At 37.7% G+C, this 27,582-nt stretch overlaps 1 protein-coding gene and 1 non-coding gene across 11 annotated transcripts in view; one reads left to right on the top strand and one right to left on the bottom strand.

Moving 5' to 3' along the window:
• The window catches only part of Sntg1 (syntrophin, gamma 1), an 814,179-nt gene that overhangs the window by 511,004 nt on the left and 275,593 nt on the right, over positions 1 to 27,582 (bottom strand). For 9 of the 10 annotated variants that reach the window (XM_063288183.1, XM_063288182.1, XM_063288181.1 and 6 more), the window contains one exon: positions 26,300 to 26,363. The exons of the other annotated variant lie outside the window; for it this stretch is intronic. Coding sequence is in view for 4 of the 9 variants with exons in the window: in XM_063288180.1 (XP_063144250.1) it covers positions 26,300 to 26,363 (64 nt within the window). In the remaining 5 variants the exon portion in view is untranslated. The remainder of the gene's footprint in view (positions 1 to 26,299; positions 26,364 to 27,582) is intronic. 10 annotated transcript variants of the gene reach the window in all.
• On the top strand, positions 20,488 to 20,592 carry LOC120103228 (U6 spliceosomal RNA). The gene has a single exon (XR_005505317.1). It is a non-coding gene; the product is annotated as a U6 spliceosomal RNA (small nuclear RNA).

Raw genomic sequence — 27,582 nt, 5'->3', positions numbered from 1 at the left:
CTACCCCATCCATCTACCCACACCTGTCTTACTGCCCAGCATACCCCTACCTTGGGGTATCAACTCTCCACAATACCAAGGGCCTCCCCTCCCACTGATGCCAGATAAGGCCACCCTTTGCTACATATGTAGCTGAAGCCATGGGTCCATCTTTGTTGTATACTCTTTGGTTGGTAGTTTAGTCTCTGGGAACTCTGGGGGTTCTGGTTGATTGATATTGTTATTCCTATGGGTTGCAAACCCCTTCAGCTCCTTCATTCCTTCCCCAAACTCCTCCATTGGGGTCCATGCTTAGTCTGATGGTTGGTTGCAAGCATCCGCATATGTATTGGTCAGGCTCTGGCAGAGCCTATCAGGGGACATCTATACCAGGCCCCTGTGAGCAAGCATGTCTTGGCATCAGCAATAGTGTCTGGGTCTGGTGTCTGCAGATGGGATGGATCCCTAGGTGGGCAGTTTCTGGATACCCTTTCCTTCAGTCTCTGCTCTACTCTTTGTCCCTGCATTTTGATGTTTTTTAACCTATATTTTGATTTTCTTATTTCCTTTTTTCACTTTTCCTTTTTTTTCTTTATGTCATTGATTCTATTCTCTAGACTCTAGACTAACTATACCTCCCTCTTTGACCCAAAGGATCCTTTTGTGTAATTTTATTTTCACAAGAAATATTTTAAAAGTTTGGACAAAGATCCTTGTATATACTGGACTGAATTTGAATAAACACTGTTGCCAGATATGACTTGAACTTCTGAGGTTCCTGATTATTTTCTAAAAACTAGAATTACAGTTACGCACAGTTATGCTATCTATGTGATTTTAGGCACAGGGCTTTGAGCATGCTAAGTAAGCATTTTACCAGCTAAAGTACAGCCCTGAATATTTGGAACTACTTGCCTGACATTTTGCCATAGTATCTTTAAGTTCAGAAGTTACACTGTTTTGATCTTTCGGAGAAATCATGCTACCTTGCTTTTTCATGATTCATGTGATTCTGTTATGGGATCTGTGGACCATTTTGGATGGTCCTTCCAACTTTCAGGGTACTGCACATCCCAATCCAATAGCCTTCTCTTGAAGGCTGAATATCCACCACTCAGTGGGGACAAAGAAAACCTCTCTACAACTTCATCTATTAGGGCATCATAACACCCTTCTCTTCCTAAGTCCAGCTGTTCTTTCATTTTCCAACACCCACTTCTTTACTGATCTTTTAATTGCATTATTTCATTTTTAATTGAATGGTTTTTCTGTAGAAGGGTCTTCTAAGAGTACACCTATTAATATCATTCTGGAAATACTTTTAATCACAAATCTGAAACCTGCCTCAAACAAAGCTAATGTGCACAGTAAAACCCAGAGAATGAAGTTTCTCAGGGAACCACTGAATAAACAGAGTTCACAAACCATGAGGATCCCAAAGAGTTAAAAATAGTCCCTGAAACTATAATTTGAGTTTTCTTGATTATTGGTTTTGAAAAAAACTTAAGATGCTTATTTTTTTTAATATTTTTTCCTTTTTACAATTTCTTATACATCTTGTCATAGTTCGTAATCCCATCCTCTGTTATCTTGTGTTCACTAAGTCCATCTGCCTTCTGAAAATTCTTCCTCTCACTATTGTCTTACTTTTCTTCCAGGTACTGTGATAAACATCATGATCAAATGTACCTTTGAGGAAGAAATGGTTTATTTCAACTTATATTCCCAGGTTCAGTTCCATCACTGAGGAAAATCAAGATCAGGAATTCAAGCAGAAACTGAAGCATAAATAATAAAACGCATCCATTCTCCCACGTACAGAGAGTTTTCTCATAAAGCCCAAACTGAGCTACCTGGTGATGAAGTTACCTGTAGTATGCTGAGCAACAATCTTCAACCAAGACAGTCTCTCACACACATGGCCCCAAGTCAATCTGATTGAAACAATTCTCCATTGAACAATTCTTTATTGTATGATACACTGAATTTTTCCAGTACCGTCCTGTTTATGGCATGGGTATTGGGTCATCCTAGGGGGCATTGGTAATTTGCCAGTGGCAAGAAGGCAGTGATTACCCTCCTCCAGCACCTATCAACTTTCAATATCTCTCCAGAGAGAAGCCAAACAAATCAATTAACCCTTCCCTAATCTACATTTGAATGTTAATGAGTCTAGTACTCTACAGTCTCTAAGAATTATGGATGTATCAGTCGTGTCCAACTGAGAATACAGGCTTTCACAACTGTATTTTCCATCACGTAGCTCTTACGTTCTTTATGTCACCCATTTTCCAAGACGTTTCCTGAGCCTTGAAGGGACTTGATGAAGTGTTGCGTGTTCATCACTCAGCAGTTACTTAATTTCAGCAACTTGACTAACCATGAGTTTCTCCATTAGCTACCATTTACTAAAATAAGAATGGGAGAGAAGTATAGAGGGTCAGGAATTTGAATGGAGCTTTATAGAAGTGGGGGATGGAGAACTGGGGGTAGCCACTAGAAAGTCCCAGATGCCAGGGACCAAAGAGGGTTTATTCACATTGCCTAACAGGGATGACATTAGCCAAAATACCCAACAAAGGGGAGATAGAACCTGTAGAGACCATATCCAGTGGATAGGCATGGCCCCCAGCTGAGAGATAGGGCCACCTGCTCATCTCAAAAATATTAATCCAGAATTGCTCTTATCAAAAAGGAGTACAGAGATAAAGAATGGAGAAGAGACTGAAGGAAAGACCATCCAGAGACTGTCCCACCTAGATTCATTCCATCTGCAAACACCAAACCCAGACACTATTGCTGATGCCAAGAAGAGCTTGCTTACAGGAGTTGAGTATAGATGTTCCATGAGAGGCTGTGCCAGAACCTTACAAATGCAGATGAGGATGCTTGCAGTAAACCATCGGACTGAGCATAGCAACCCCAATGGAGTAGTTAGGGGAAGGACTGAAGGAGCTGAAGGGGTTTGCAACGTCATAGAAATAAAAACAATATCAAACAACCAGACCCCCCAATGTTCTCAGGGACTAAACCACCAACCAAAGAGTATACATGTTCAGACCCATGGCTCCAGCTACATATTTAGCAGAGCATTGCCTTATCTGGCATCAATGGGAGTGGAGCCCCTTAGTCCTGTGGAGGCTTGATGACCCAGTGTAGAGGAATACTGGGTCACTGAGGCAGAAATGGGCAGTTGGGGGAGCTCCCTCACAGAAGCAGGGGGAGGAGGAGGTAATAGGGAGTTTATGGAGGAGAAACTGGGAGGGGAATAACATGTTAAATGTAAATAAATAAAATAACCAATAAAAATAAAAAAGAGAAAATTTTTTGAAGAATTCTGTAGGTAGAATTATTCTATGGACATAAGCATACATATTTAATGAGTATTTTGATAAAATGTCCATTAAGTACAACAGAAGCAAAAGGCTTACCAGTCACATGGGCTTTCTTTTCTTTTTTTTTTTCAATACTAGCCATAAACGTGATTCTGAGAAATAAGCCTTAATTTCAAACAGAACACAGTTATTTGCCCCTACAACAGTCATACCACTATTGTACAGATCCACTGATAGATAAGAACAATGAATACATTTCATTCATGGTTTCTTTCATAGCAACTTTCAAGGCAATGAAAGCTATCCAGCAGGGAGAAATATTTTAGCATGATTTCATTATGTCTTATGTACAACATGAATTGTGTCTTTTGCAAAATGTGCTTAGCTTTTAATTCTGGAATATAAAAACTATGGAATATTGCTTATAACACCAAAAAACTTTGTTGTCAACAATTAACAGAAGTGTATCCTATAATAACCTATGGCTTCTGAAATTGGTATCCATCTATCTCTGCAGTGGAGAATATTGTATTCTTAAATTAGTTTGCAAAGTAGTTTTCATATGGTTCCTTTATTCATATTTAGCTTGAATTAACTCACCCCTCCTCCCAACTCCTTGGCTCCTTCCCTAATTCTCCTCATTTCCTTTACCTAATTCCATCTAAAGTTAACCACCTTCAATAGCCCCTGCTTTGACTTTCGAATCTCATATGAAGAAATATAATTCCCTCTCCTCTTAATTTCTCTCTCACCCCAACCTATGCCCCCTTCAAGCTTCCAGCTGTCCACAAATAATCTAGATTAAACACACAAATTTAGAAGATTAGAGCTAGAGCCATGACATGAGGGAAAGCATTCAGTATTTGACTTTCTGTCAGTCAAGAGTTAGCTTACTCAGTATAACATTTTTCCATTCTACCAATTTTCTAAACATTTTGTATTTTATTTTTCCTTACAGGAGAATGAAAAATTAAAATTCTGAGCAGAAAAAAACTGTTAACTGAGTATACAGAATGGCAGAAAATCTAACACAGAGACCAATGGAATAAAGAAGACACCAGAGAAATATCCCTAAGATTGCATAGTCAGGTCATTTTTGACATGGCTACCAAAAAGTGAATAGTGTTTAGAGAATTAGAAATCCATTGGTGAAATAATGACACATAGCCTCATTTTATAAAAACATCAACTCAAACATGTTCAAAACATAAATGTGAGGCATGCAAAGTGATACTTGCTTAAAGAAAGTATAAATGGAAGTCTTTAAAAAAATTATTCTAGGAAAGCCTAGAGAGAGAGAGAGAGAGAGAGAGAGAGAGAGAGAGAGAGAGGCAGACAGACAGACAGACAGAGACATATACACAGAGAAAAAGAGAGACAGAGACTGACAGAGAGAGACAGAGTAAGAGAGAGAGACTGACAGAGAGAGACAGAGAGAGAAAGAGAGACAGAGACAGAGAGAGACAGAGACAGAGACAGAGACAGAGACAGAGACAGAGAATGTTTTAGCAATGGGGAGGAGATTGAAACTGAGGTTGTAGGAAGTATTTATTGGACTGGGGAGATGCCAGTCTTTATTCAACTTTTTGCTATAAGTGATTTGTTCCCTGAGACATTTGGACTCCCTCAATTTACATATAATCCTAGTAGGCATGCTGACTGGCCTGTTCACAAGACAGGGAAGGAAGATACAGGACCTCCTCCGATGGCAGGTTAGCTACTTTGGCCATGTTACTAGGTGATTTCTAGGTTCAGTTAGAGACTATGCCTGAGTAAAAATGTAAACATTGACTAAGAAAGATATCCTGTGTCAACTTATGACCTCCACTCACACATGTAACTACATTTACATGAGCCTTCATAAAACATGTACACATATAAATAGGAATATCACCATGCAACTTCACTCCCTCACATACAAAATACTTCTAGATATGATAACTAATAAAAATCATGATCTAAAAATAGATAAGCAGGCGTATAATTGCATGTGAACAATTGGGATTTTAAGAATAAAAAGAATGAATGATTGGGTTAAACTTTTCACAGAAATGAAAGTTCACAAAGAGCACATTGTGGTAGGTGTAAGTGTTTTTGTAGTGATTGCTCTAAGCTCATACGGTCCCTATAGCCTAACTGTGGGTTGTAGGTCTTCAGCTGTCACATAAGACAGCATTTAACCTTCGGTTGCCACATCCAGGTCTGAGTGGTTTCCTACAGGAAACCTACAGAAAAAAGAACTTGGGAGACTGACCTTACTTTGGACAGGAAAGGTAGGTCAATCAACTCAAAACTGTCACATTTGTTCAGAGCCCTGGCAGCAAGAAAGGCATGGGGAAATTTTTCCCAGTGGTAAACACTACAATTCAGGTGGAATTGTGCTCCATCATCTTTGAAGACCTTGGTGTCACTGCTAGGAACTGGGGTCTCTGTATGTCATAATAATAATCCTTTTCCATTAAATGTTTTAAATGTCATATTCAACAGATCTCTGAAAAATTTGAGGACCATTATCTATTATAACCTTTTTTAGTTGTGTTAGGCTTAAATTCAAAACATATGCAGGAGGCAAAATAAAGCTTATATCTACAAATTATTACATTAGTGCTTAGCATGACTGCTAGTATAGTTCTGAAAATGTTAACGAATTTGATCATTTATAATGTTACTATTAAGTTGCATGTCTTAATTATCTTTAAAACTTACAACAAATAATTTTTATAAGACTAGGACTTTACATTTTATCCCCATTTGGCCTTTAAAAAATACTAATTTTGATTTGAAGCTCTTTTAGTATGAAAATAAAACTTTTAATCATAAATAGAGTCCACAAGGAGACTGGGAACTTTTCAGATCCTTTTATTGTGTAGCATTATAGAATATCACATTTTTTGTATGGCTTGGTTTATCCAAATATCTAAAGCTTAACAAAATGAACAAAGGCAAAGGAGTTAAATAAATGTTACTGAGAACTTGAGTAGACCTTAGGCATTTATAAACTTTATTTAACAAATATACCTTATTTATCAAACATAGGTCATTACTTATCTCAATTTTCTAGAAGCCTGGTTTTGAACAGTTAACAAAGACATAAGAAGTTAAATGTACATCTCTAAGTTGGTATTTGTTAAATTGAGTAGAGCTTTATAACCTTAAAGTTTTATCACCCAACAAAATCCATTAACAGTCTAAAACATCTTGGATACCTATTTTTTTTCTTCTTAGAAAGGAGATAAAATGATACACAGAGAGCTCAGTAGGACTAAGAAGTTTTATAATTGCCGTTTTACACCACATGGTCATCTTAAGATGGTGGCATCACATGGCAGGTACTCCAGTTTAGTCTCAGTAAAGATTAATGTCAGTCATATGGCTGCTTACATCTTGGTGAGGTCATCAGCCAAGACGGAACAGAGCCACATAGTTACTATTTTAAAGCATCTGTTTTCCTAAAGAAATGTTGGATCTAAGTTACATATACAGTATATTCTAGACAAGAATTTAATCACAAACATAGTCTGTTGTAGAAAATTAAAATTACCTATTTATATATGTTAATTATAATCTTTTTTTATAAGTTTAAAGCTAAATTTGGATACAAATTTTACATATTTCTAAACCATACCCAATGAACTTACAAATACAGAGATCCTAAAGATAGAGGATCTTCTGCTGAGTGGAGAAGGTAGGGATTTTCTAGAAGGTGTTCTAGTGGAGAGTCAGAAGGCATGAAAAGCCTGAAAAACCTGTAGTTGAGGGTGTTCTCAAGACTTATTGGGGACCTAAAGATCAGACCTCTCAATAGATTTTCACCAAATTCAAAGGGGGTCATGGCTAGCAGCCCAAGTAGACTCTGTGCCTGGCACCAGGACATTCAAGTGAAACCGAAAGGCAAAAACCAAACTCAAAAAATGAAGCCTTTGTAATACTGTAAGGCCTTGGAACCTCCCATTGAGATGGATCCCACTTTGATATGACTCTGTACCTCCTTTTCCTTAGGCTCATCTCCATTTTTGTCCTTTTAATTCTTTCTCACAGGAATAATTACAGGTCAGAGTTTTTGACTGTGGAATAGCAACCCCACCCCTCACTGGATGCCCTGTCTTTCTGCTGGAGGTGGGTTCAATTAGTTCCCTCTCCCTACTGTAGGGCATTTCATCTAAGGTCCCTCCCTTTCAATCTTGAGTGTCTCTCATTTTCCATGTCCCTAGTACATTCTGGAGGATCCTCCTATCTCCTACCTCCTGAGGTTGCCTGTTTCCATTCTTTCTATTGGCCCTAAGGCTATGGAGTGCTTACAAAAAGAGGTTTATCATGACTGCCCTCTGAAAGACCCAACAAGCAGCTGAAAGAGTCAGATGCAGATATGTGCACCCAACCAATGAACAGAAACTGCTGAATACTCTGGTTAAATTAGGGAAAAGCTGGGAGAAGCTAAGGAAGAGGGTGACCCTGTAGCAGAACCAGCAATCTCAACTAACCTGGACCTCCCCGATCTCTCACATGCTGGACTACCAACAAGGCAGCATACACCAGCTGGTGATATGAGGCCCCCAACAGATACACAGCAGAGGACTGCAGGGTCTGGGTTCGGCCAAAGAAAATGCACAATATCCTCAAAAACTGGAGGCCCCAGGGAGCAGGGAGGTCTGGTGGGGTCGGGTGTGGAGTGAGAGGGACATCCTCGTGGAAACGGGGTTGGGGGAGGAGGTACAGGATGTGTAGCAGTCAGAGGGTGGACTGGGAGGGAGATAAAATCTGGAGTGTAAAAAAAAATTGAATAAAATCCAAGAAGAAAAAGAAGAGGAAGCCTTAACCAAGGCAAAAGATTAGAAGTAGGGGTCAAGAAAAGAGTCAACCATGGCCTTAAAGACTGTGGCTGAGGTTACTTCCACCTCCAGGAGTACCAAAGTGGTGCCAGACACACAACTGTCACTCCTTCAGACTCAGGGAAATGTTTATGACCAAAGTGGAAACTTACCAATTGAGAGTGATGGATAGGGGGCCCCTGGCATAGGTGACCCAGTAGGAGGTCGTTTGCATGTGGACTAAAGATCAGGAATAGGGTCTCAATGAGGCTAAAACCCCAAAGAGGAATGCAGACAGAGCCTATCCAAGTCACAGAATAAATGAAGGGCTTTGCTGTGAAAGGCTATACTTGTAATTGGAGAGACAGGAACTGCCACAAAATCTCACAACAAACCTCACTCACTTATTGTGGAGGGGGTGATGCAAAAAAGGCCATCTCTGAGTGGCTCTGTGTGTGTGTGTGTGTGTGTGTGTGTGTGTGTGTGTGTGTGTGTGTGTGTGTGAGAGAGAGAGAGAGAGAGAGAGAGAGAGAGAGAGAGAGAGACCATAATGGCCTGGGATTCATAGGGAGTAATGATGCAAGTGCATAGGGAAAATATGTGACAATGGTTATGGTGGTAACCTGCCATGTTCAACTTTAGTGATGGTTATGATTAAAAGCATCATGGGCGGGGAACACTTGGTTCTGGAATGTGTGTGCTTCTTGTTTGACTAACAGTATGTACATCTGCCCTTTGCTGTCTGTATTCTTACTTGTAATAACACTTTGAAAATGTAATTCTACACAGACCACATGAGGCTCAAAAAGGACAACCAAAGTGTAGATGCTTCAGTCCTTCCTAAAAGGCGGAATAAAAATATTCATAGGAGGGGATATGTAGGCAAAGTTTGCAGCAGAGACTGAAGGAATGGCCATTCAGAGCCTGCCCCACATGTGGCATATATATATATATATATATATATATATATATATATATATATATATATATATACAGCCATCAAAACTAGATAATATTGATGAAGCTAAGAGCAGCATGGTGACAGGAAGCGGATATATATATCTCTCCTGAGGGGCACAGCCAGAGCATGTCAAATACAGAGAAGAATGTTAGCAGCAAACCACTGAACTGAGAGTGGGATCCCTTTTGAAGGAATTAGAGAAAGGATTGAAAGAGCCAAAGGAGCTTGCCACCCCATAAGAATAACAATACCAACCAACCAGAGCTCCCAGGGACCAAGCCTCTACCCAAAAGCTACACATGGACAGACCCATGGCTCCAGTTGCATATGTAGCAGAAGATGGCCTTGTTGGGCACCAATGGAAGGAAAAGCCCTTGGTCCTGCAAAGCTTGGACTCCCCAGTGTAGGGGAATGTCAAGGAAGTAGTGGGAAAGGGGTCAATGGGGAGGGGAACACCCGTATAGAAGAAGGGGAGAGGGATGGGAAAGGGAGCTTATGTCCAGGAAACCAGGAAAGGGAATAATATTTGAAATGTAAATAAAAAAATCCAATAAAAGGAAAAAAAGAAAATGTAATTCTAAAACTAATGTCCATGTAAGGTTAACTAATTATTAAACAGAACTGCATAGATTCTAACTTCATTTTTTAAATCGTTTACACATTTTCACAGACCTTACCCATGATGCACTACTTGGCATTTGAAGAACAGATTTGAGTATTCTATAAAGCCCCAACATTAGTTTGCATGGCAGCTTTATTCAAAAGGACCTTGACAAGAGTAATACATATACTGTGGTTTGCCACAGAATTCAATATTAAAATCATTACCTATCAAACCACAAAAGATCATACATGATTTTAACAAATGTGTCACTGAATGAAGGAAACTAGTCTGAAAGACTGAATAATTCTGTCCTCAATATTTGGGGGAACTTAAGAACCAAGGGATCCAAGCATTAGTAATAAAGGTAAGAGGATTACAATCATGTTTGGCATTGTATATTTACAAAATCATGTAGATCCTTATAGTACGAAGTCAATAATAATGTATGTTAATTAAGAAACCTCAAAAGTGTTCCAACGTAGAGTCAAATGCAAGAACTAAAGTGTCAATTATGATTCCCAAAGCATAATTCCAAATGTCATAATCCTAAATATCAGTGAGGAGTGAGGGCACTAATCCCTGAGATCTACATCAAAAGAAACAAATCCCCATGATCCCAATAGAAAAAAATTGTAAACATTGAAAACTAAAAGATGAATTACGCAATACAGCATCCAAAGGGAAATGAAAGCCAATTTGCATTTCCATGATGGCTAAAGATGTTGAATATTTAAAATCTCTTACCCAGTCATTTGTATTCCTTCTCTTAAGAACCCCCTGTCTAGTTCTAGACCCTATGTTTGATTGGATTGTTTGATTTCTTTGTGTTTACATTTTCTCAGTTTATATACTGTATACATTAACCCCCTATCAGAGATATAGCTAGTAAACATTATTCTTCCCATTTTCTAGGCATTATCTTCCTTCAAATAACTATAATATGTTGTGCAGAAGCTATGTAGTTTCATGATGTTCCATTTATTAATTGTTTCCCTTAATACCCGTGCTACTGAAGACTTATTTTTCAAGCCTTTCATTTTGCCTATAAGTTCAATAATAGTTTCTATTTTTAACTAGCAGATTCTGGGTTTAAGGTTTTATCTTGGAATCATTTGGAGTTGAGTTTTATAGAGGGTGAAGGATAAAAATCTAATTTTATTATTTTACAAGTAACTATCCCAATTGAATAGTAGCATTTGTGTAAGATGGGGTCTTTTATATCTATTTTTGGATCTCATCCCAATCAGAATGACTAATATTTGTTAAAAAATGACAGCAGATGCTGGCATGAATGTGTGGAAAGCAGAACATTTACTCATTCTCGGTGGGAGTGAGAACTGGTACAAATACTATATAAATCAATGCATGAGCTTGTCAAAGTAACAGGGAACAGACCCATCATATTATCAGCAATATACTCCCTGGCATATTCCCAAAGAATTCCATATCTTTCTACAGACATATATGTTCATCCATGTTCACCAGCATTCTATTGACAATATTGAGGGAAAAGTCTAGATGAATGAATCATGAAAATGTACTATACCTATATGTATGTTCCTGGCTATAAATAAAATTGCCAGGTAAAAGAGTAGAACTGAGAGTAACTCTGAGTGAGGTAATCCAGAATTATAAAGAAATAACACAATGCATTTCTTCTATGTAGATGGGAGCTCTGAATATTTGAATGTTTGCTTACACTGGAATACCCATAGAAGTCAGGAGATTAGTAGAGATCCATGAAGGGAATTCTGAGATATAGGACTAGAACACAGGTGGTACGAAAGTGGAGTAGAAAACAAGGAAGGCTACATAGAGTGAGGGATGGGAGGGCAGGGTAGAGTAGGGAGTTTGAAGAAGTGTAACTAACATTAAAAGCCCTTGGAAAAAGCCATATGGAACCCTAAGATTGTAGCAAGTATGTAAAATATATAAACATGTACATATAAATAGGTATAAACTAACACAAATAAATTATATATAACGTAAATGTATAGCATATAATGTATATAGTATATGCAGTTTAAATTGAGTTATTCTAGATACACTATAGACTATAAAACAAAAATGACCAGTGCAAGCACTGGTATGAGGTATCTCATATTGATTTATTGGTTACTGGGATCCCATAAACCCCCAAACACTACAGGCTATTGTTGTTCTTGGTTACCCTTGAGAATTTGACAGTAAAAACTTGACTTAAAATAGCAACAAACTTGAGTCATAGAGCATGAAGAAATTGAATTTTTACACTCTTAAAAACTTAACTGGATCAAACTTCCTAGCTGTCCATGTCATACATCCTAGCAGACAACCTGTTATTAGTCTACTGATTGGACATAGAATTAAACACCTCCCCACTAAGTTATAAACCCATCAACTACTACATCTCTCGCAGCCCACATCAGAGATGGTCCTTTTTGCAGTAAATGACAATTAATACCAAGGTAGACAACTGGTCTACATATACACAATTAGACTCAGTTCAAAATAGAAAATTTATGGCATGTCTCCTACCTCAAGGGATTGATCACTGAAGAAGAGGAAAAGAAAAGACAGTAAGAGCCAGAGATGGTACACACCTACAGCTAAGCATAATTCCCTGAGATAACAGGGCCATTGCACATATGAACTCACAGTGGTTCTGACTACAGGCACAATATCTGTACCAGATCAGGTGACCAAGCCAGCCAAAATCCCAGCATGGTTGGAGACGTTCACTAAGTCCAACCCTAAGCTCTGAAAACACTGGTAACTGATGGTTGCTGAGGGGAGCTGTGTTAGTTTTCTTCAGCACTGTGGCCCTTGAAAGATGTGGCTTTCCTTACCCATGCCCTAGTGCGATCATACATGTATGAACATATAGCAGCGCTAAGGGGATTCAGTGAGTTTAAGAAAATAGCATATAAAGTTTGGAGTTAAGAATTTGGGAGTGACAAAAGTCATTATAGAAATGTCTGAAATTCACAGATAATAAAAAAATTAAAAATTAAAATGAAGGTCCATGAAATGGACAGGAAACCATGAAGACATGTGAGTGTTTTTTTGTTATGCTTGCTTGCTTTCTACATCACATTAGGCAGGATAACTACACAGAATTTGCCTCCTACTGGATTGCCTCATCTATACTTGATATAAGGGTTTGTGGCTAGTCTTATTGTAACTAACTATGGTATGCTACATTCAGTTGATATCCCTAGGACGCCCTCTTTTATTCTGAAGGGAGACAGAGCAGGAGTCAATCTGAGGAAGAGGAGAGATGTGTAGGAAGGATTGACAAGAATGGAGGAAGAAGAAACTGCAGTCAGGTTATAATGCATGAAAGGATGAAAAAAGAAAACCAGTAAAACAATATCAGAGACTATACAAGGAAGTGAAAAATTACTGTTGAGTCTGCAGTTTCCACTTCCTTCATCACACAGATGGGACAGAAGTGACAATGTTCCCTGAGGAAACTAATGCCCTAAAAAGAACAAAACAGCCATTCATTGAAATACAAGATTTCAAAATACAGTGATCCTCTCATGCAGGCAGACTTTCTCTAGCTTTAATATCAGGATAGAATACATGATCTCAAAAGTCCTAAACTTCTGTTTGGAGAATCAGCTGCTCTAAGCAAACAGGACTTCTGTGATCTCAGCCAAGTTGGAACTAGTGTGCCTTATCCTCATAGAATGGGAATCTGTACTACACAGCAGCCTTAGTATCCACAAGAAATGATAATAAAGATATTATGAAGAAGTCTTAGCTGCAGTGAGGCTGTATGATGACAGGAATATCATGTGCATTATCACTAGACTACAATGAAGCTGTAAAATTGACAGACAGTTGAGGTGGGCAGTGGACGAATGATCACTGATCCCCATGCACAGAAAAATGATCTATGTGTGCACCATTGTGGTTGCCTGTTGCAGAATTTTGCTAATTTTGTTCTTCAGTGTTAAAGCCTGAACCAGTATTCAGTGTAATATTTATAAGAAAAACATTTTTGAGAAACGTTTACTGCTTTTTCTATATTGTTAAAAGTGTATGATCATAAATCTCCATGGAAAGAAACTCCTATAGACCACTCTTGTTCCAAAACACTGTCAATGGAATTCACCTGTATAGACTTCCCATTGACAATTTTTCCTGATTAAGAAAAGAGGAATTTTGTAAGTTCCAAAATAGCGTAGGTTGATTTGTTCAAAGAGTGAAGAATACCATGATTTTTTCAAAGTCCACTAAAGCAGACTATGGGATAGAAAGAACATTCACATTTCAAATTATATATAGTCTTTTCAACTTCGAAATCAAATCTTCAAAATGCGTATAATACAACTGTAAATTTGTTACCGTTAGTTCATTAATTTTGTTTGGGTCCCTACATGTTTTGGAATAAATGGGAAATCCTGAGGTCACAAAAAGAAATTAAGGTTTCTGTATTAAACTTCCATGGAAATAAAATAAAGCAAATGACTGAAGCCATCGTCTTTACTTCTAGTCTCCAGCCACTCTCAGCACCTCCAGGAGCTGTGCCTGCATTCCCTATAGGAAGCTTAGACAAGTACAGTCAAAAAGGCAGATACATAGTATGCTAGTGACAACAGATTAGGAAAGCTGCACAGAACTGGGCAGTGCTGGCATATGCCTTTAATATTAACATTTAGGAGGCAGGAGGAGAAGGATCTCTGAGATCAAGGAAGCCTGGTCTACAGAATGAGTTTCAAGACAGCCAGGGCTACATAGAGAAAGCCTGCCTTGAGACAAAAACAAAACAACAATAAACAAAACAACAACAACAACAACAAAAACCAATGATTTCCAGAATCATTAACACCCTGAAAAGACCAGAAATTTGAACAATTTCAGTGGCAAATGACTCAAGAAATGATGCAACCTGTGAGCAGCTCTTTTATGCACAGAAAAAAAAGTTTGTGGTATAACAAAGCAAAGTAAATATGTTCGTTGTAAACATGCCAAAGCACAGATAAGAAGAACACCGACATAAAGTCTGATAATTAAAATAGTTGATACTTAGAATAATCTCATTCTGGCAATAGGAAGATACTGAGGAAAGCAGAGTGACCATCTCATCAAGTAGAAAAGAGCAGTAAGCACTAGGAAGCCAGAGGACATGGACAGCTCTTCACACAAAGAGACCACTGCTGTTCAGGCATCACACCCAGTTCAATAATGGAACTAAGTTGGTGTTGTATATAAGGAGATGTGAGCAGAACTTCAATATGTTCATACAGGCTATACAACAAGAAAGAAAAATAGTTGAAACCCATTCCATGAGAATATAAAACAATTAAATGTAAACCATTTTTTGTAGTTGTCGGAAGAACATGCTTTGAGGATGCAAATAGTCACCAAGAGAATATCCTCAACCCTCCAACAACTCTTACTTCCCTCTGTGTTTAACACACCTCTAACATCTCATCAATTAGAAGATGAGCCTGGATACCAGCCCGTATGTGAAACTGTAGGTACAACAGTTTTCCTATATATAATAAATATAAAGTTGAATGATGCAGCAAGAGATTAAAAATAATTAATGATATAATAGACAAAGTATAAGAGCACACTGTAATAAAATCATCAGCATCAGTGTTCTTCTGATTTAGACTAATACAAAGTAAAAATTTTTAAAAAATGCTACTTTAGCACACACTTTCCTATCTCAAGTACCAGCCTGACCATAGAGCTTATGTCAGAAGGACTAAAGTGCTGATGGTTTACTATGCCAATGTTCAAATTGAAGACACAGATGACGTTTGCTCTAATGGGACCAGGTACAAGATCTCACCTCTGCACTTGTAAGGCCATGCCTCAAACTCTCCGGTTGTTTATTTCTCAAAAATTCCTTACTGCATTTTGAAATGCAATGGATTTTAAGTAAACATCATTATAGAAAATGAAAATATAAATCAAAATAAATGAGGAACAACTTCTATCCTCTTTAGAGAAATGTCATCCAAATAATGAGTGTATTACATGACATAGTATCCAATAGATGGTATCTACCAAACTCCTTGCTATCTCAGGCTAAGCAGAGTAGCCTGAGATCTGATGTATGTTTAATCTCATGTATGTCTGACTTTGACTATTATAGTAGTTTGAATATGCTTAGCCCAGGGAGTGGCTTTAATAGGAGATGTGGCTTGGTAGAAGAACTGTGTCATTGTGGGTGTGTGCTCTAAGACCCTCCTCTAGCAGTGTGGAAGCCAGTATATTCTTAGTGGGCTTCAGATGGAGATGTAGAACTCTTAGCTTCTCCTGCACAATGCCTGTCTGGATGCTGCCATGCTCCTGCCTTGATGATAATGGATTGAACATTTCTGAACCTATAAGCCAGCCTCAATTAAACGTTGCCCTTATAAGAGTGACCTTGGTCATGGTGTCTCTTCACAGCAATGCAAACCCTACCTAAGATAACTATGACCTGAGGCCATATGACTCTGGCTGAACACTCTACCCATAAACAACCTGACACATGCACTTCTAAACTACTATGGTTTCCATAGCATACAGGCATGCACTTAGATTTCCTTCTAATTGTACACCTCAAGTATCATACTCTTCAACACACATAATACACTTCTCAGTATTAGTACATCTTGAATTACAACAGGTAACAACGAATTTCCTGATAATAATATCACTCAGCAGTTCTTTACAGTCCACAAAGAAATCAAATATACCATGATGTAAGAAAATAAACACAGGATCTGGAAAGACGGCTCACTGGTTAAGAGGACGGGTTGATCTTCCAGAGGACCCAGGTTCAATTCCCAGCACCTTCATGGCAGCTCACAAAGCTCTATGACTCCTGTTCCAGGGACTACAACTCCCTCATACATGTGGGCAAAATACTAGTGAGAAATAAGTTATAGTAAAAAATAAAATAAACATAATGGGCAATTCAACTTTGAACCTAAGGCTCCATTTTTTCTAGTAAGTAGTGTGTGATCCCTTCACAGTGTGACATTTTTCTTGGTGAGTCATTGATCTTCCACCTGCTTCTACTTGCATCCTTCATCCTAGCCTTTCACCAGACAAATGAGAGCCCCCTTTTCTCCTGATACAGCATATATTCGGAATGGCTTTTCTATGTCCTTTCAAAGACACTGCTCATGTTTTCTTCTTCAAGATAGCTCAATTCCTAGCAAATGGGACTCGAGTTCATGTTTTGATGAGTCATGTAAAAACTGCACTGAATGTAGCTGGATTTTAAACAAACTGGCTTGGTCAGTAAAGGACAAGTGTAAGCTTGAGCACCCGAGTTAGCTTTCCTGAATGCATTTAAAAAAAATCTGGGCATGGCAATGTATGTCTATAATATTAGCACTAAAAAGGGCAGAGGCAGGAATATTCCTAGGCTCACTGGCAAATATGTTCAGAAGAATCTATAGCTCCAAACTCAGAAATATACAGAAGCTGAAAAAATAAGTTAATATAATTTGAAGAAGACATCCTGCATTGACAGACTGCTGTCTTCTATAAGATACACACACACACACACACAGAGAGAGAGAGAGAGAGAGAGAGAGAGAGAGAGAGAGATGCACTGTGCATACTAACTCAGTGTGAACATAGAAGTACATGACCCTTTAATACAGTTCCTCATATTGTGGACCCATAGAGTTATTTTCATTGCTACTTCATGACTAATGTTGCTACTGAGTAGTTCTCAGTTCCTAAGACCAATGGAAATATGTGGTTTCCAATGGTGATGACCTACAGAACTGCTACTACATACCCACATGTACATATATAGAACTAGCAGATATTTCTTTTCCTCTGAATGATGTGTAAAAAGAACAGAAGTCAACAGATACTGTTTTCTCAATACATATAGAAAGACCCAACCAAATAAATACTATTACTAAAATCTGGGCATGCTCAGAGTACTGCCATCTTCTCCACACCAGAAAGAGGGTCAAAACACCATGATTTTTTTCTTTCAAAACACCAAATAATGTTTCAAAAAGCATAATATCCAAGATAATATTTTATGGTAATGTAGAATATGGTGGCTTTTTTTCATTAATTCAACTTCACTCAATAGTGTTTTATTGCCAAGTAAGGTCTTAATTGAATTTAGATCGAGTGGCATTTTTCCTTTAGGGGATTACTTCTTGGACAATTTCAATATCCCAGAGAACAGACTAGAAGCCAAACAGAAAATAAAAAAATGAGTCCTCTTGAGCATTCACAGTAGAAGCAATGAAGCCTTGCACTGAACATACTAGTTTTTCCCAAAATATTAGTATACATATACACATCAATCATACTCTGATCCCCTAAGGTCACTGAATGAAAAAATACATTGTCAATAGAGCAATGTGTGACGGCCAGTTTTTGTGTCAATGTGATACAAGCTAGAGTCATTAGAAAGTGGGGAACCTTCAACTGCACTATCTTATGGAGATAATGCTTCCATAAGAGATGACTGTAAAATGTTCTTAATTAGTGATTGATGGGGAAAGGCCCAGTCCTTTGCAGATGTTCCCATCCTTGGGCTGTGATACTTGGTTGTATAAGGTATTTAATTGCTGTGCAACCAAGTAAGCAGTACTCCTCCATGGTCTCTGCATCAGCTCCCGACTTCAGGTTCCTATACTGTTTGAATTCCTGTCCTAACTTCTTTTAATGATAAATAGTGATGAGGAAGTGTAAGCAAATTAACTCTTTCCTCCCTAACTTACCTTTGGTCACAGTGTTTCGTCGCAAAAAGATTATTCCTAATTAGGGCTAAATGTTATAAGCTCTATATAATACAATCTGGGGAAATTAGGTTTAAGCAAAATACAAGATAATATATTGCAACATGCCCATACTTTCCCTTGCCAGCACCAGGCCCTTAGATCTAAACTGCCTTTAGAATGAGTATCCAAGTTCAAATTCACAGTGATAATTAAAGATTTCATTATGAGGAATGGTTTACTGACTTGATGCCAACCATTGCTGCTGATGTTTTTGTGGGATACATCCATTAGCTCAGTCTTATGGAAGGAAAGGAGGTTGAGCCCACAAAGCAATACAACTCAAGTCCTGGCAACAGCTTTCTCACTTCTGATGCTAAAACTGTGTTTCTGCATTTGCCACTTAATTTTAAATATTCCCATTTACATATTTGTGTTCTCCTGAGATTAATTATAGTTTTTCAAAACTCTAACACCTTATGAAATGATGATTAATAGAGATGTCTGTATCACAATAGAATGTAGGTTAGCATCAGTTTGAATTGTTATTCGTCTGGCATGGAACTGCTACCATGGCTTTCACAAATATTTGACAGATAGAAGAAGTACATTTTTAAAAGTTCTCTCATATATACATCACAGTCTCCCCTCCCTCTTCTCTTCCTAGCCCCTCTCTCCAAGACCAACCCCTCCTCCTTTTCCTTCACAAAAGATCCCAAAAGCAGCAAAAGAGTCAGAAACAGTCCCTGCTTCCATTACTAGCACTGCCATAAAAAATCTAAGCTACACAATCAAAGTATAAATACAGAGGACATGAATCAGACCCATATATGCCCCTTGATTGTTGGTTCAGTCTCTGTGAGCATCTGTGAGCCTTGGTAAGTTGATTCTGTGGGCCATTTCCTCATGAAGTCCTTAACCTATCTGGCTCTGACACCCCTTCCTCACCCTCTTCTGAATGATTCTGAGCTACCCCTAATGTTTGCCTGCGTGCCTCTGCATCTGCTCCCATCAGTTACTGGATAAAGCCTCTCTGGTGATGGTTATCCTAGGCTCCAGTCTACAAGTGTAGCAGAGCATCATTAAGCATCATTTCCTTGACATTTTTCTGAAAATGTTTGGTTCTAACCTAGGTTTCCGAGCTTTCCAGACTCTGACTTCTGGCCCCAGGCAGTGTCATGCATGGGCTCCCTCTCACAGAATGGCTCTCAAGTTGAGCCAGTCATTGGTTAGCCACTACACTTAAAGGAAAATATTCCACATCCTTAGGCATTTAGAGAAAGGCAAGTCAAAATCACTAGGATTCCATTTAACACCTATCAGAATACATAAGATCAGAAACACAAATGACAACTCATGCTGGTGAGGGTGTGAAGCAAGGAGGAACACTCCTTTGTTGGTGAGAGTGAAAACTAATACGGCAACTTTTGAAATCAATAGGTTAATTTCTTAGAAAATTGGGGATATCTATCTCAAGACCCAGCTATCTCCATTTTTATATGGAAGATGAACCAGGTTCATGCAGAGGAGTAGAAAAATACACATTATTTGGAACAAAATGGTAAAGTCAGAATTATATTTAATTTTGCAACTACTACTTTATAGAACATAATCCTGGGCAGTCAGGTAGTCCTCCAGCAGTAGGAGGATACATGTACTACTACTGACTTGGGAGATAAGGAGACATTCTAGACTTGACCACACACCCAAAATTTGTAAATGCTGGGAACTGGAAACTCAGAGAAACCTTTGCTGTCACACAGGAAAAATGGGCCTTGTCCTTATGGAAGTAAAGAGCTGCATTCAGTTGCCAATTTAAATAAGCTTTGAGAAAGAGCAGAAGCTCTGGGGGACAAGGCAGCCCGGGTAACTCAAGAGACACTGAGGAAGGAATGATTTGTGCTCATTTCTCTGACTCAATGACTGTGGGATAACAAGTCATTGTTTAGGTACTGGAGATGCAGCTGTTTCCTTCAAAGCAAGGGACTCTCCATGTGGAACAGAATTCTGATGCTTTACTCCTGCATCCTATGTTCTCATAGTCCAATGTATCCTAAAGGAAGCTATGGCCCATACAGGAAGTTCATACATTTTTAAAAGTTGTAATTGAATGCTTACTTTGCAAGCATGTATATTAAAATTGGGTAACATAGAGAAAGTTAGCATGACCCCTGCACAAGGTGACATGCAAATTCTTTCAACATTACATATTTGTGTCGGTGTGGTCAACACTAACAGAAAGGTAAACATGTTTTCTAACATCAGCAAGCACACAAAAACATACCTCAAGGTACTAGCTATAATAACTTAAGTCTTAATTTAAGTTAAACAAAGACTATTAATGTACTTTACCTATGTTTATAACTATTAGGTTTCTATGGTACTATGGGTTTTCTGTGTTTTAGATAACTTTCACTTAAAATTATCCTGTTAGATTCTAGCACCCAACCCCAGACATTGAGCTCACCTAAGCGTGTTTGTCAAGAGTTATAGGAGACTGAGAACCTATTGTCAGTCAGATACCAGCTTCTTGTTTCAATGCTAGAGGTGCTCCCATATATGTAGTCATTAGAAGTGCCTATGTCCGTCCTGTTAGTTACATTATAAAAACTTATCTTTGACTTCTGACAGTAAACTAGGTGAACTACAGATCTCTACCTCTCCCTCTGTTTCTCCAGACACAACCCCTTATGTGCTGAAGTCTTTCCTTCCCCGTGCCCTGTCACCAGCTCCTATAGAGCCCATGGATTGTCCCTTCCTCACTCCTTGCTTTATCCTAGCCTGCAACTCCAGCAATATTAGCCCAAAGGCCAGTCCTTCTAGAGAAACAAATGGGCTGACTGGGTACTTACCCCACCCCCTTCTGCTTCTCTAGTCTCAATTGCTTTAGACTCAATCCCAGGTCCATATGAAATACAGGACTAATATACAAAATACATAAACAAGTCAATAAATTTGATATTAAAAAACAAAATAATCCAGTTAAAAAATAGGGTACAGATATAAACAGAAAAGCGACAATAGAGGAAACTCAAATGGTTGAAGAACACGTAAAGCAGTGTTCAACATTCTTAGCCTTAAGGGAATATAAGTCAAAATGACTTTCAGATTCCATTTTATACTTATTCAGAATGGCTAACATCAATAACAAAAGTGAATGCTTGTGCTGATGGGGATGTGATACAAGAACACTCCTCCTTTGCTAGTGAGAGTTCAAACTTGTACAGCTACCATGGAAGTCAATATTGGAGTTCTTTAGAAAATTAGGAATTGATCTACTTCAAGTTTCAGCTATACCACTCTTGGCCATATACCCAAAGGACAAGTCATCCTACCATGAGAACACTTGCTTGACTATATTCATTGTTGCTTTGTTTTATAATGTCCAGAAACTGGAAACAACCTAGATGTCCATCGACAGAAGAATGGATAAATTGTGATACATCACACAATGTAGTGCTACTCAGTTCTTAAAAAATGACATTATAAAATTTGCAAGCAAATGGATAGAACTGGAAAAAGTCATTCTGAGAGATGTTACCCAGACCCAGAAAGATCAATATGGTATATATTCAATTATATATGGTTATAAGGTATAAAATAAATGATAAACTAACCATAACTCATAGTTTTAGAAAGGTCAGGTTTAGAAAAAGAGACTAAGAGGAACATATGGATCTCCCTAGAAGAAGAAAACAGGATATAACTGATTATGGATGGAGTTGGGATGTGTGTTGAGGGGATGACAATAGGAATGGGAGGTTCGGATGGGGAGGAAGAGACGGCATGAGGTTAAGGGAATGGGTGTGGGGAGAGACAGCTAGAGTTGAGAGACATGTAAGAGGTGATATGAAAACCTAGTGCAGTGGAAATACCCTAAAATATTATGAAGGCGATATGAATGAAGCCTCCAAGTAATGAGGGAAACAAAGTTCCAACTGGACATCCATCACTAAACAGAGCTTCCTGTACAGGGAGTGAGTGACAACCAGTAGAGTTGTTGCTAAAGGAGTGCCATTAAAATCCCTAAACAATCTGAGTAGTAACCAAGATAATGGGTTCCTATCTGCAAATGGACAGCAAGGCCCCATTGTTTAACATAATGCCCACACAACTCACTGAACATGGAGAGGGAGAGCTGGTGCCTACATAGAACCTCCATCTCCATCTCCTGGTGTCTTTGGTGGGAGAAAGTACTCTTCAGACTACCATAAGAGAAAGGTAAACACCACCCAGCCACAAAACCTTTGATCCAGAATCTTTTCTGCCTACAAATTATGCTAGGACAATGGTGACACAGTGTAGGGCATGTGGGACAATGTTACCAGACAGATATAAGAACTGGTGAGGTTCAGTGAACTCAGTCCCAGAAATATGAGACTGGTAGGAGTAGATCCGCTCTAACTGTCTGTATTCCTGCTTTGGAAAATAACCGCAACACCCCACAGAGAGAACCATGCAAATGCATAAGGCCAGAAGGAAAGTTGGCCTGTGTATTTATATTGTGTGTCAGTTCATAGTTATATTGACTCTTAGGAAAACCAATACATAAAGTTTAACTCTAAAACAGTCCCTGGTCATTTCATTCAATTCTGAAAAGTCACTCTCTTTAATCTAAAAGAAAATTCTATGTTAGATCCAATGACTCTCAGAACAAGTTTCGCTAGTAGTTATCAGAAGTTAAAAGTGTCACAAATTTCTTGACAAGTGAAACCAAAATATCAGAAGGTTTCTACCTTTTTTGTGGAATCAATATTTAACTAGAAATTTGATCTATATTAGAGGTTTAGAGAGCAGCACAATTTAGCTCAGTTCAGTGAGCATCTCTCAAGACCACCTTCAAAGATCACCTCATCTTCTGACTTTCATCTTCCTCATTCAACCAGAGTTCATTAAAAAATGACAGATTTGAATGTCAGTACATTCAAAAATAATTGATACCTAATTGACACTGCAACAGCATTAACATGAATGGATTGTTGCTAGTATTTATGAGCAGGTGCAGCACAGAAGGACCTTCTCACCCTGTCAGATTATATGTACAGTGCAGAACTCTTCATGTCACCTGGTCTTGCACACTTTTTAGTAAATTTTTCTTCACTATAAATTACATGTTCTATGTCACTTTGTTGAGACAGCACCAATAAGTTAAAATAGAATGTCAAATAGAATAAAACACAATGGTATGGCACTTTATAGATTAAGAAAGAAAAGGCCACTTCTTCTACCCGGAGTACTTTTCCTCTTTCTTCCATCAATTACTGTGTCACATGACACCCCACAGAGAGGAGATTTATTGGAGTTATATATCAGCCTATTTGTCAAATAAATGTAGTCTATAGATCAGATCTACTGAGAAACAAATCTTGCTAACAGCTACTCACAGGAATTTAAAAGAGTTTCTGCTAATGTCTAGCTAACTATGACTATAACTTGAGATCTTGAATCAGTTAGCTCCTCTCAAGTGCCTGCATGTCTCCCAGGAGCTGCTATAGTTCTAATAGTCACATGGCAACAGAAAACTAGTAACTATCTAACATGCTATTTGTACAAACAATTGAGCCAATAACTCCAGTTCATCACCATAAGGTATATGAATAACTAGAAAAAAATCTAAAGAAATTGAGGGCATATCTGAAAGGGAAGACATGGTAATAGCTTAGCTTTACAAACATTATTCCCAAAATGTTTGGATTTGAAGGATCAGCCTTAAGTATTCACAGAGGTGAAAATGTCTTCTCATATACTAGGCAAGAGGAGTGTTGTGACCACAGGTTGAGGAGAGCCAGCTCTGTCATGACTGTAGTCTCTCTCTAGGTTTCAACTAAAGGTGTGATTGCCCACTCTTACATTTGCTGCTGACACTATGGGACAACATGATATGATCCTCACTAAAACCTACAGAGCAAGAGAAGAATAACATCTTCTATTCACAAAATTAGTGTGTCACAAGTATATGCGATAACAAAAATACTGCATACTATATAATAGCATTTCTTTTGTCAAAACCTATCATTTTTCCTACATAATCAAATGTTATAATGCAGAGTAAAAGCCGACTGGCACAGCAGAAGTGTGCTCAGCTCATAAAATTATCTCATTGAAATAGTTTTCTAAAATTTATAACAATAATAATGCTAAAGTTAAAGCATTTTGGAAATGGTTATTTAATAAATTAAATGTTAAAATAACTAATATAAAAGTTATAAAATTTTATAGATTAATTCAATACCTGAGATATAATGCTAGAATTTCTACAATATTTCTTAAATATTGATCTTCTTGTTTCCTTTTTCTAAGTGGACATTTAATTAAATGTTTTCCCATCACAAAGAATATAAAGTGTTGTAAAACTATGATAATTAAATTTAAAACTTAGAGTTTTTGTCAAAGGATAAAAAGCCAGATATTTTCCAACAACTAAAAGAAATAAAAAGACATCAAAGATTGCATTATGATCTAAAAAGCAGGACTACATCCAGGTATATCTACTACACTCCTAGTAGACAGTGAACTTTCTCAAGTCATCTGAGAGAGCTTTCATGTGGACTTGGAAAACTCTTGATGATACACATCTTCAGCACTACTGATGTTAAGTACCCCAAACAACTATGTTTCTCATATTTTTGTTTCTTAAATACTTTTGTGATTAGATTTTTTTGTATTATATATGGTATTTAATATTTAACTTCCTTTATTTCTAAGTGATGGAATGATACTAATCTTACATTCAATGAAGTTACAAATGGAGAAATCACATCCAAATCTCTGATCATGCCTTCTTGTTACAGTAGGTTGCTTACCCTAAACCCTGTTTAAAAGTTTCAAGTTCCTCATAGTTTTCTTTAAATTCTCTCTCTTTCCCTCCCCCCTCATTATTCAAAATAATTTGAATAAAACAAACAAAAAAGAACTAGTTTTATATATCTAAAGTTTTTGGTTAATTCCTTGTATTCAACTTATCCAAAACACATCAATGTCTAATAACAATAGTATTCATAATGACTTACACCTTAAGTACTGATGTTTCTTGATCTAATGATCTAACTAGTATCTAAAATATTTTATAATACAATTAGCTATTGTAAAAATTAAGTAATATTAGTATTTTAGTAATAAAAAGGGGACAGTACTGCAGTGACTTTTCAAAGTCCCATTTCTAATTTCTTAAATGTAAGAAATCTAAACAAATGGCGACAGACACAAATGGAACTACATAGTCACTACTCAGTCAATCTTGTTAAAATTATCTAAATTTGGGTAATTTTCACTTCATTAGAACAAAATGTATTCTTGATTATTAATTTTGGGTTCAGTATTCTATATCCCACGTAATACACCTTGTGTATAGTACACACTAACTTTTAGAACCTATTAACTTAGCAAACTACTAGTGTCCAGCAGTATGAAAGTGAAGAATGTCATCAGATAGTACCAAGGAGCTGAGGAAAAGCTTCTCCCATCTTGTACCATCTCTCTGATGTAGCCACAAATGCATCCTAAACTTGCCTATGACTTCTTTGTTCTGGAAAATGAAAAAAGATGATCAGACTGCTTCCACATTGGAACATGGGATTCGCAGTAACATACATCTGTTTTCCTGAGTCATGGTCACTCAAAATAGCTCCAGAATCTTTTAAACCATCTTTTATTCCTTTGTTTTAAAAGATATAAATTTATGATCAGAGTTACTTCTTTACCAAAATAAAATGCTTCTTTAGACATATTTATAAGAAGTAACAATTAGATCAAAACCAATGTTATTTCCTTGTTTTGTTTTACCTGAATTCAATGAGGTTTATTTCAGGGAAAGGGCACATTATACCTCTCCAATTTAAAGAGGAAATGTCTGCATTCCACCTTCAGAACCCCATTCTCTGCCCATGCCTGGTTCCCACAGGCACAGATGAAAAAGGACTTACCTTGGCTGCAGGAACCCAGGGTGACCGCTTGTTCTTACAGCAGTAGAAGCACTCGCTGCCAGATCTGAAGTCCAAAGCAAGGAAAGAAAACTCAGTGACTGAATTCCTCAGCCCTTGTCTCTTATTGACATATTTATCAGCTCCAGTTCAACATTGTCCCATATCTTATACATTAACACTCAATTTTGTGATTCCCACTTTTGTTCTATTTTAAACAGATGTTGGGAGTTCTTGAAAGCCTTACATGTAACATGGTAGAGTCCATAAAAAAATCAAACAAAGAAACCATGTTTTCAAGAAAAAAAAAACAAAGCAAAGGATCTGACTACCAGTATGAAAGTAAATAAAAACTGGGGCTAAATAACTGACTCAGTGGTTAAGAGAATTGGATTCTTGTGTGTGTGTGTGGGGGGGGGTACACTGATCTGATGAGCTGATTATATTTAAGTTTTAGGAGTGTGTGTGTGTGTGTGTGTGTGTGTGTGTGTGTGTGTGTGTATGTGCGTGCGTGCACGCATATAACAAGAATTAATAAAAAATAGAGACCATGAATTTGAAAGAGAAGAAGAACAACAGGAGATTTTGGAGGAGAAAAGACAAGGGGGAAATGATGTAATTATATTACAATATAAAAAAGTAAATATTTTTTAAAAAAATCTTTGACTACTATTCTGGAAAATATGGGTTCTACTCCCAAGCCCGGCAAAACAACTCATAACTTTACATGAAGGAAAAAATGCATACACATAAAATAAAAATAAATAAATCTTTTTTAGAGGCAAGTAATTAGACTAATCAATCTGTTAGTAAACAATAACTAGGAGATATCAGTTTCTTTCCAAACAGGTTATGGTTTTTATATATGTAACATAAATGAAAGAAGCCTCTATCCTTCACAGTTCTACGTCTCCTGAATTCCATCTTTCCCAGGTCTTTGTATGTTTTTCTTGAGATGTCAAAGATCTTAAGTGAAATGAAGACAGAAAAGTTTCTATTTAATTAGAGTCAGAAATTTATCCCCACATAGGAACTGTTTCAGAGAGATGGAGAGATGGCTCAGAGGTTAAGAGCACTGCCTGCTCTTCCAGAGGTCCTGAGTTCAATTCCCAGCAACCACATGGTGGCTCACAACCATCTGTAATGAGATCTGGTGCCATCTTCTGGCCTGTAGGCACACATGCAGTCAGAGAGATGTATATATAATAAAAAAGAACTGTTTCAGAAATGTAATGTGTAGTTTAAGAGTATGTGTGTGGCATTTTCTTTGAGACAAAATATTGCTG

Source organism: Rattus norvegicus, chromosome 5, assembly GCF_036323735.1.
Source record: "Rattus norvegicus strain BN/NHsdMcwi chromosome 5, GRCr8, whole genome shotgun sequence".
Lineage (NCBI taxonomy): Eukaryota > Metazoa > Chordata > Mammalia > Rodentia > Muridae > Rattus > Rattus norvegicus.
This window is presented reverse-complemented; position numbering and strand designations above follow the sequence as displayed.